The sequence below is a fragment of the Megalobrama amblycephala genome, linkage group LG16 (genome assembly GCF_018812025.1).
Source record: "Megalobrama amblycephala isolate DHTTF-2021 linkage group LG16, ASM1881202v1, whole genome shotgun sequence".
NCBI classification, from domain to species: Eukaryota; Metazoa; Chordata; class Actinopteri; order Cypriniformes; family Xenocyprididae; genus Megalobrama; species Megalobrama amblycephala.
In genome coordinates, this window is record NC_063059.1 from 20,321,768 (window position 1) to 20,333,325 (window position 11,558).

An 11,558-nucleotide genomic window follows, 5' to 3' on the forward strand; every position below is an offset into this window, starting at 1 on the left:
ATGGAGACCAGGAGGGCAAAACATCCATAGAACTGCATTACAGGCATGTCAATTTTCCATCTCAAAATAAGAAAAACAAAACAATGAATAAAATGCTAGTTTTGGGCACTCGTGATTCATATCCAGCATCTGCTGCAGTATTTCAGGCTACAAACAGCGAGTCATTCTAAAACGCTCAGCGTGAAAAACACTTAAAGTGCCTTAATGTACTAAAACAGTCATATTAAAAGACCAAATTCAGTATACACCTTATTGATGATGCAGTCTGTATACAGATGAGTCCAGAAAATGAACACGCTGAATGTTTAAGTGTTTTCAGTAATGCTTTAGATTACAGCCTGGAAAGTACTGCATAATTACAATGAATTTACAACGTAACTTTTGATAATTATAGTGTACCTATACAGTAAGTAAGTGTAAGTATAGGAGAGCAATATCTAAAGTCTTGGGAATAAAGGGGTAACAACCAGGAAAATAACAAATTATTTATACTGTAAGTATTTTAGAACTAAGGGGTACTTATACTATTATGATAGACAACAATCTTACATTTGGGAGCAATTTAGCGAGAAAGTGTGCTGATTAAGTTGTTTCAAGGCAAGTAGAAAGAACTATTGCAATCTTTTTGAATATATGGGGAAATATGCTTTTGTTTCATGTAGTTACAGGTAGGGGTGTAACGATTTATCGTAGTACGATATTTCGCGATGCAAACATGTTACGATATGCATCGTAGAGTGATGGCGATACTTTTACGATATGACGGCAGTTTAATCTTATTGGTTGAGCTGCCGACGTGACCTACTCTGCAAGGTGGCAGTGAGAGAAGCCGGTTGTCACCGCATATAAATGGTGTGTCTCAATCAGCTCTCTAGTTCAGTAAGTGTTTCGGGCACACATTGAATCTTGCAAGCAGGTTTAAACGTTTCTCATGTCAGTCTTTTGCATGGTCGCGTGAGAAAAGTTGTGCGCGCTCATAATGGGATCAACGCGGTCGCGACCCGCATGCAATTCTCAACTTTTCAGAATGCCGCAAGCGCACTGCAGGTCGTGTGACAAGAATCAACCGATCAGCTATGGCCTTTCCGTAACAAAACATTAAAAGCTCAGCCGCTCAGCCGAACAGCTGATCATAGCTGTACATGGTGGTTTTTATATCTTATCTCCATCAATATATATCGTAGTAAAACTAATGCAAGGGCTAGAAATCATTTATCCTTTGCAGAAACATCCTGATCCTCTTGGAGAGCTCAGTTCATGGTTGCATAGCAACGACCGACGCCACGGGAGCGCATGCGCTTTGGAAAGAAGGAGAAGCGGTGCGGCCGCGCCTTCCACGCGTTTTTAGACGCGATATGTGAACGGCCCCTATTCATAATTCTAAGTTCATGTTAAATTTAACATTTTTTTCAGTGACAGACAGCCCTATTCAGCTGTTAATTTGAATACAGAAGGTTTTTATTAAAATTTTATTTTTATTTATTTTATTGAAATTTTATTTATTTATTTATTTTATTGAAATGTAATCTTGTATGTACAACAAGGAAAATTATTGAAATTTGTTCATGTTTTTTGAATAAATCTTGTTTGAATTTCAGTTTCATTTTGTTCAAAATATCGTGATACGTATCGTATCGTGAACTCCGTATCGAGATACGTACCGTATCGTTCCACCCCTAGTTACAGGGTAAGTATGACATTGCGGGCTGTAAATTAAAGTGGTGCTTGTTACACTCTTGTTTCATGTAGTTACATGGTAAGTAATAAAAGAAAATCTAAAGTTTTCTTTATAATGGTTTTCTTTGGAAAAAAAGAAAAAAAAAATGTGTGTCCTGTATATATTCTGAGTTCTTCTTCTTGCCTGTACATAGTACGCGTCATCATAAAGGTATTGCCTATATTGAATTTGGTTATTTAATATTACTATGTTATTTCAGCAAACTTTGTACAAACCTGGTAAAAAAAAATTACTAGCAGGCAATGGAGGAAAGCCTTGTTTTGCCCTCCAGGTGGGCATTTCTATAAGTGTGTGATGTCATGTGAAAATTATGAATAAGGAAAATGGAGAGAAATATCCAACCAAAAAAAAAAAAGACTGCTGTGGTTGCAAGCAACTTGTCAAGAAAAAATTAAGTTACATCTGTGGAAGCCCACAACTAAGCCTGATAATGTATTGTCAAAATACTTCTTGGTCAAAATAAAGATCCAAATGTAGTATAGTATAGAATAAAATGCTGAAATGAAACCACATTCAGAGCATTCTCCTACAAAACAAACATGAACTGTTTGTGATTGAATGTCCCTACTAAAATAATTGTCTTTTTTCTTTTTTTTTTCTTTTTTGATCTCTTTGATCTCGTTATAAGGACAACACACCACTCACATCAGGTCAAGTTTCTACAGATTATCTGATTTTAACTCATCAAGATAATTCACTGTGTTGCTGGAACTATGATGATGATGATATTTGTCTGATACCTGCCAATTGCAGTCATTGCAGTTTTCTTTTTGCTTCTTTTTTCTGGTTGCCAGGTGAACATAAAATCAGTTCTGGATTTTTGACTGGAAATAGCCATGCTTTTTATTGCAAAAATAGACAAATTCCCCATTTTCCACCACTAGAGGGTGTGTCATACTTCTATATCAATATACCAATAAATCCCACTACATCAGTAAACCCCACCCACAAGACTGATTGACAATTTACTTTTTTGTTTTTGTTTTTGTTTTTTTTTGTGAGGGTTGGGGCAAGACGCAGAGGAAGTGAAATAGCAAATGGGTGATTTTCAATTGCTAGTCAAAAATGGGAGGGTCATAACTTGTAAAACATTGAAAATGCAATGGCAAATGGACTCTGCTTTCCTATTTGAAATTTAGCAGGCATGTTACATACATACACAGAAAAGAAAATCCAAATGCAATTGCAAATCATGCTTTTGTGTTTCCTTTGTCACAACGTGTGCGTGCACAAATTGAAAATGCAACTGCAAATACAATTTGCAATTCCTTTTGAATATTGTCTGGAATTCCATACACACCAGTAACTTGTGCAACCCACCAGAAATTATACAACCAAATTTTAAATTCTCACACCTTTCATTCCTAAGCAAGCTCTGTGGTCCATCTTTGAACAGTATTGGTCGATCCAGTGACTGGTCACTTTGTAGAGATGTACATGAAGGAGCTGGAGATGTTGTTTTTTCTGGTCTCATTCTTGGGGAGAAAGAGAGAACTGATGTTAAAATACTGTCCAAGACAAGAGGCATGCAAATGGCATTTAATGATCACAACCTTAATAATGTTTTTCTTATTTATTTCCTTTTTATGAGTACACTTACAACCACACTTGTAACTTGTTCAACCCACTAGAAATTTTAAATTCTCACACCTTTCATTCCTAAGCAAACTCTCTGCCCCATCTTTGAACAGAATCGGTCGATCCAGTGACTGCTCACTTTGTAGAGATGTACATGAAGGTGCTGGAGATGCTGCTTGACTCTGTCTCAACCTTTGTAGGCAAGAAAGAACAGGTGCTAAACACTGTGCAAGAGAGACATGAAAAGCACAGCCTAGTACTGACTCTTTAAAGTTTTCTTTATTTAATTTACTTATGCTAACTTATTTTGGATCAATTTGAGTTTCAAAGGCTGATTCAGACAACTACAGCAGAGTGGCCAATGGCCAAAACAATGCATTTTTAAATCCTTAAATTCAGTAAGAACAAAGGAGCCCAGACTCATTAGAAAAAGGTACCTGTAGGAACATTTTTGCAAAACGAAAATACGTGGCACTAAAAGTGTAATGCTCCATTAAGTTTTAAAATAACGTACCAACTACACTACACCTAAACCTACCCGAAAATGTGACACACACAAAAACGCAATCGTAAGCATGCCATTTTAGCTTGTTTTTGTTTTAGCTTTTTCTTTAATCGTGAGTCATGTTTCACAGGATTCGTACCCAAGCCTTCCGCATCGCAAGTACAATTTCTGTACCAGCTGAGCAACCGAGCAAGCTTGTTACATCAGAAAAGTGAAAACATATGGAACTGGTTAAGTGATGCAAAGTCCAAAATGTATTTGTTAACCAATCATGGTAAAAAGTGTTTTGAGATCATAATATAATATTGTGCAAGGAGATGTGAAATCAAGTCAATTAAAAACAATTAATGCTGGCTGTTTTGCTGCCTCTAGTGTTCAATTCTGCTGGAAACTGCAGTGATGTGTACGTATTAGTACATATTTTGCATTTTGCAAAAATGTTCCCATAGGTACGTTTTTCCATGAGATCAGGTTGGTAATGAGCTGATGTAACTGATGAGAATACTGTTTCTGAATAAATTATATTTACATATATAAATGTAATTAAATTAAATACATAAATATATATTTAAAAAAAAAAAAAAAAGAAATCTCTGAGATTTTTCTCTTAGGCAAGCAGGTGACTGTTATATGAAATACAAGCACTTTTGAAATAATGTTTGTCCATCAAATTAGCGCACTAGGAAATTATACATATATATGTAAAATACAGACCTGAAATTCTTATTCCTTATCATTTCTTATACCTTTCATTGCTCTGAGTTCCATCTTTGAACAGTATTGGTCGATCCAATGACTGGTCACTGTTTAGAGATGTGCAGGAGAGAGCTGGAGATGTTCCTTTATCTGGTCTCAATCTTTTGACACAAGGAGGAAAACGTGAGTGTGTTCTTGCATTCCAAAATAAATAATCTACAAATAACCCTGAAAAACAAATAACCCACAATTCATGTCATTTTCAACATGAAAATGAAATTTGCTTTGCTAACTTTAAAGGGATGGTTTCGCTAAAAATGACAATTAAAGTGATAGTTCACCCAAAAATGAAAATTCTATCATCATTTACTCACCCTCAGGTGCACAACTACTCCAGATTTTTTTTTAAAAACGTGACATAAAATACAATGCCTAGAAATCCCAAAAAGGTATCCATGTACTTTTTTCAAAGAGTTTGTCAGATGACAGTCAGAATGCCAGTTGACAGATGTGAACGTCTTGTTGCAATGAACACAACAGATATATTCCCCACGGACAAGAAAGTACATGGATTTTATTTTGTGTTGCATTTTTATTAATCTTGATTTCTCACAACTTGTGTGGCTTTTCTGGGTGAGATGGAGTGAACTGCAGCACTAATAGAGTTTTACAAACACACACCCAAGCACAGAAGACCAATGGCCAAGGTCAGGATTTGTGTTACATAAATAATACAACACATTTTGGTTTGTTTTTCACCAAACCCCACTGTATATCCCCAGAACACTTGAAATATACAACATATGTTGCATAGGACCATTCTATGATACATACATTTGGATCTTTTTTAAAGCTTGATTCTGGATGCTATTCACTGTCATTATATGGTTGAGTGTGAGCAGAACATTTTTAAAAATTCTCCTTCTGTGGTCCAAAAAAGAAAGAAGAACAGAAAGCATTAGAAGAGGCTTGTCAAACTCAGCAGCTACAGAGGACTTTAAACCCTGCTTCAACACACATGCCTTTATTTTTAAATAAGCCTGAAGGACTTGATTAGATGGATCAGGTGCATTTAATTAAGGTTAAAGCTCCAAGAACTGAGTTTGAAACCCCTGCATTAGAACAACACCAGGGTGAGTAAATGATGACTACATTTTCATTTTTGGGTAAATTAACCCTTTAATCATATGTTTGCTTCCAAACATTAACGCATCATTCATAGAGTAACATTTAATAAAGAGTAAAAGCAGTAAGTCATTTGACTGTTTTCACAGTTTTTATATGTGTTCAGGGTTCCAGACCAAAGTAAGTGAGTGTTGTGGAGTGGAAGCCAAAGGGTGAGTGAGTTTAAAAAAAGTGTATTTAGTACAATTTAGTAAAACAGCAGGAAAGCAAGTGTGATATTGTGTAATTATAATAAATTTTTCACTTTAGATTAAGGTCCAATTCTCAATATTAACTATGAACTATGACTTTTGCCTCAACAACTAGGCTACCTAATAAGCAGTAAGTTTGTTAGTTTATTAAGTTTAGGTATTGGGTAGTATTATGGGATATAGAATGTGGTCATGCAGAAAAAGGCATTAATATGTGCTTTATAAGTACTAATAAACAGCCAATATCCTAATAATAATATGCATGCTAATAAGCAACAAAATGTTACCAATAAACTATATAAATAACAAATACCTTAAAAACTATAAATTACAAAACCAAGACACGGAATTATACTGGGGAAATGTTTGCAAATACTGCACCTTTTATTTCTCCTTGTACTTTCTGCTCCATCTTTGAACAGGATCGGTCGATCCAGTGACTGCTCACTCTGTAGAGATGTACATGAAGGTGCTGGAGATGCTGATTGACCTTGTCTTGACCTTTGGTGTGGGGGGAGTCTTTATTAATAATTATTTTAATATTAATCTAATAATAATTCATTTAATTCATGTACAATTACGCCTAATTCTCAAGGGTTTTGAGACAAATAGAATAAGAGCAATAAATCTTTCACTTATGATCATTATTTTTTATTTTTTTATTTTGGCACTCACTAAATTGACATGAGTTTGGAACTCTGGTTCTAAATTAGTAACGTTAGCTCAGAGCCATGTATCTCTCTATGGCTCTGCGTTAGCTATACCTTTTATTGCCCCGAAAACTCTGAGATCCATCTTTGAACAGAATCGGTCGATCCAGTGACTGCTCGCTTTGTAGAGATGTGATTGAAGGTGATGGAGAGGTTGCTTTATCTGGTTTTAATCTTTAAATGAAGTAGAAAATATTAAATGAAAATGCATTTGAATACAAAAAAAAAAAAAAGAAAAAAGAAAAAAGAAAAAAGGCCCATGGACTGTGATGGCCAAGAAACATATATATATATATATATATATATATATATTTAAACCTGAAATACATTTTAAAACTGCAATAGTTTACCGTTCACACTCCATCGTCCCCACATCTTCCTCTGAATCCTCTGTGTCCATAGCCTCATTTAGCAGTTACATCGAACTCTTTTGAGGTAAAACACAACACAGAACGCAACTCGTATTATAAAAACAATCAAATACGGGAGAATAGAGCAAAATCGAAAAATTTCAGTTTTGAATTTCTAAATTTCAATTTTCAATAAGTTTCAGTTAGGCCTACACAGACAAACTGAGGCCTAACAATAATCACACTTTATCTCATAACTAGCATAATTCATTTGCCTTAGTTAAAAAAAAAATTAGAGTGAAGCACATACCAGATAAATTATATTGCTCCTTTGCCTTTTCTCAGTTTTGCGAGTAATTCCGCAATGTAAATCATTGTTGTTTGCGAATTTAACACAGACAAGCAGATGCGGCGAAAAATGTCGAATATATCGAAAACCAATCCAATCCAAAACAATCCTCGGTAAGATGATACTGTTAGACACGTAAAGGACTAGAGCAGACAAAAACAAATACAAGACAGAGTACGAAAAATAAGTTTTAAATTTGAAGATGCGTCAAAGGTAGGCTACATGCCGAAGCGCATTCAGTGGACACTTTTACTTTCGTTTTCTCTTAAAGGAGAAATGTCTGATTTTTCCACGTCGATAGAACGTTAACTTTCTAATAGATGAATGGACAGAGAAAACTATGTCTCCCTTTACATCTAGTAAACAAACCTCCATTGTCTTGATTGTTTTTTTGTTTTTGTTTTGTTTTTTGTTGTTTTTTTGCATTTACACCTTGCATCTGCAAAAATATTAATAAATGTAACATGTTGTAAAGTGTTTCCCATTTGACTGTATGATCGTAGGCTATTATTTACTTGATGTTAATGTTGTTACAAATAGTTTTTTTTTTTGTTGTTGTTTGTTAGTTTGTTTTTTATTATGCATCAAATAATGAACAGATACACAGACAAAACAGACAGAACCTCTACAGGAATGAAATTACACAAAATCTTAATGTAAAGTTCCACAAACAAATATGAGAAAGGAAAATAAATAAATAAACATAACATCTTAAACACATACAGAGAAAGCAATTATGCATCAGAGGCATTAGCAAACAAATCATCATAAGATTTCAAAAATTTGTCACTTTTCTTGTTTTTAATCAATTTAAGAGATTTGAGAAAAGCATCAATTTCAATTAAAAAGTGTGAAAAGGTAGGCTGCAAGAATTTTTTCTTATGAATAAAAAATTTCCCAAACAAAATTAAAAAATTAACAATATAATTTATTGGAGTATTAGTTGAACCTTTATAATAACAAATTATATCTTTTAATTGAAAGGATTTGGAAGAATCAAGATGTTTACCTATATGAAGATATAAGCTATTCCAAAAGTTTTGAGTTTTTTCACATTGGAAAAATAAATGGATCAGCGTTTCCTCATTATTTCTACAAAAAGAGCAAGAATTGTTAATCTCCATATATTTTGCCACAGTTTCATTTACAGGATATATTTTATGTAGTATTTTAAAATGAACTTCTTTGGTTTTATTTGGGATGCAGTATTTATGAGGTAACAGCCAGGTTTTCTTCCAGTCTATAGAATCAATAAGAGATGCCCAATAAAATTTTCCTTTAGGAGTGTTACATGTTTTATTTTGAAGGATTTGTCGAATATGCTTATTATATATTTTTTGTTAAATATACTAATTCCATCTAAAATCAAATCAGGTTCTTTTGTGTCACTTTTACTAAAAGTTAGATGACATTTAACAAGTTGAGTTAGACCGGAAGGAACCGCTTTAATCACTGCATGTTGTTACAAATAGTAGCCTACTTAGACACCGAGTATGTGACGTATTTAATGTTAAATAAAATATCCATTTAATACAAAGCCTTGAAGTGAAACGTGTGTTTCTCTGTATGAAAACAAATAGGATAGGCTATTTTTATTATTTGAAGGTAAAATAATAGGTTTAAAACGTATTTAAACGGCTCATGATAAATATAAAAACATGCAAACAACAAATAATCATCTTAAAACAAAAACTGTCGACTTGGATGATGTCATTTATGCAAAAAAAAAAAAAAAAAAATCAGTCTTTTCATACCTTAGAACGAATTAAATACGTTTTATTATTTAATATTTAATATTAACATGAATAGCCTGGTATCTTTTGATACCAGCTGTAGTGATAAAATGTAAAAGATGTGAACAGATTCAATATTTCGGCAGATAAACAAACATTTAATATAGGCTAGGCTTATAAATTTGTTCACGTCACGACATCAAGACAGAAACATTTGGAGGACGAAACCTGCAAAAACATTAAATAAATAAATAAATCCACAAAATTATACATAAATAAATATATAAATCCACATATCCCTGCATAAATAAATATAAATAATTAAATGTGCAAGGACATAAATAATTAAAAAAAATAAAATTTAGTGAAAAAAAAAAAAAAAACATGTTAAAGGAAATGCTAAGCTGAAAGTTAACCTTTTTACTTTAAAGTTTATTCATTTTTAAAGGGTTAGTTCACCCAAAAAATTAAATAATGCCATTAATGGATCTTGAGAGAGGAAATGTCATTGCTCCCTATGGAGGCCTCACGGAGCCATCGGATTTCAACTAAAATATCTTAATTTGTGTTCCGAAGATTAACGAAGGTCTTACGGGTGTGGTTAAATCCGATGGCTCTGTGAGGCCTGCATAGGGAGCAATGACATTCCTCTCTCAAGATCCATAAAGGTACTAAAAACACAACTAAATCAGTTCATGTGAGTACAGTGGTACAATATTAATATTATAAAGCGACGAGGATATTTTTGGTGCGCCAAAAAAAAAACTAAACAACGACTTATATAGTGATGGCTGATTTCAAAACACTGCTTCATGAAGCTTCGGAGCGTTATGAATCTTTTGTGTTGAATCATGATTTGGATCGTGTGTCAAACCACCAAACTGCTGAAATCATGTGACTTTGACGCTCCGAACCACTGATTCGACACACTGATTCATAACGCTCCGAAGCTTCCTGAAGCAGTGTTTTGAAATTGGCCATCACTACTACATTACACTCACTCGACTTCAACGTCACCATCACTAAGCTTCCGATTCATCACTAACTCTTTCGGTTTTTATCTAAAAACATTTTCCCAGCACGTTTGAGTTAGAATAGTTTATAGGAGTACAGTTATGAGCATGACTGAGCTTACCTTTTCAGAGTGATGACGTTTAATGTCCCCAACTGCCTGTAGTCCCACCGCCTTTTCAAGACATATAATAGCTTAAAAAATTGAGGGCTTGAGCCCCTGCCCTTTTTCGAAATTAGTCAGAAGTTCCCCTCTTAGATAAATAGCAATGATAATATTGGGGTCAATAAAACAAAATGCATTTAAATTATAATTAACCTAAATGTGTACAATAGTAACAAATTGCTCAAAAAAAAACAAAAAAAAACTGAAAATTCCCATTTATTTTTACATATCCGCAGAGCAGTGGAGTGCAGTGGTGTTCTGAAATGAGGCACATTTTTTATTTTTATGAATCAAATGTAAATTCATGTGCATTACTCTTAACGTTGACACATCTTCCTTGTTAAATGAACATTACTTTACATTACATCAACAAAAGAAACCAAATACAAATCTATTTTGTAATTTTACATTAACAATGTATTGTAATAAATGTTCTATCAAAACCAAGTCAATCTCATCAAGTTAGTGTTTTAAGCATTTCTACATTCATTCCAAAATAATAACTAAAGACTGTAATAATTTAAACAATATATTTATTTGTGAATTGCTGTTTTTCTTTTTAATAGTCAACTTAGGCTATTTTGGATCATCAGCCATGCTGCGTAAACTCCGTCTGTCACAGACATGAAGATGTATTTTTAATTTCACCAAGCTGATTGCACTAAAAGCCCCGCAGTCATCATGCTTTCAGTCCATTTCAAGTTTGATTTTGACGTGACATAAAGCGGTGATATCTAACTGGGTCATCTGTTTACTTACTTTTCAATTAGTCTTCCCATTGACGCCATCATTTGTTCAGTCAAACTGACGCGCGGAACGCGCACGTAAACAAGAGGCGGGATTTATTATACAAAACAATCATATCCAATCATAACCAATTACATCCAATCATAGCGCGATGGAGGCATTGCCTCCTCTCACGTGACTTTCCCCCATTCATTCTCAACTAACCCCCACAAAACCCACCGCACACTATAGGGGGTCTAATGGTTTTCTATGAGAGGAAAGGAAGGCATGACTCCTGCTGTAACTTTACCTGTGGGTGTCGCTGTTGGGCAGTGTTCCTTTAGAAAATACAAGTGACTTGCACTCTTTTAATATCATAATTTGTAATATTTGTGTTGTTTTATATATGGATTAATTTCTAATTTTTTTTTTTATTATTTTTGTTTTTGTTTTGAGGAGGCACTGCTTCCCTTGCCTCCTCGGAGGAAACGCCCCTGCCGCACAGATTGTACATTATAGGGAGATGAGAGGGTCTGTATCTCTTACGATTGGAGAAAGTGTAACGGCTAACTTAATCACGTGTGGCACCTCTCAGCTTATCGTGTAATGGCAGTGACATT

At 34.1% G+C, this 11,558-nt stretch overlaps 1 protein-coding gene across 1 annotated transcript; it reads right to left on the reverse strand.

Moving 5' to 3' along the window:
* Positions 1-1,970: 1,970 nt before the first annotated feature.
* Positions 1,971-7,538, reverse strand: LOC125248255. The gene is made up of 8 exons (XM_048159979.1): positions 7,264-7,538; positions 6,954-7,030; positions 6,658-6,777; positions 6,275-6,394; positions 4,568-4,678; positions 3,389-3,508; positions 3,094-3,213; positions 1,971-2,019 (listed from the first exon to the last, which is right to left on the reverse strand). Exons 2-8 carry the CDS (start codon positions 7,001-7,003, stop codon positions 1,971-1,973), a joined length of 690 nt encoding a protein of 229 aa, XP_048015936.1. The 5' UTR covers positions 7,004-7,030; positions 7,264-7,538.
* Between the last annotated feature and the right edge of the window lie 4,020 nt (positions 7,539-11,558).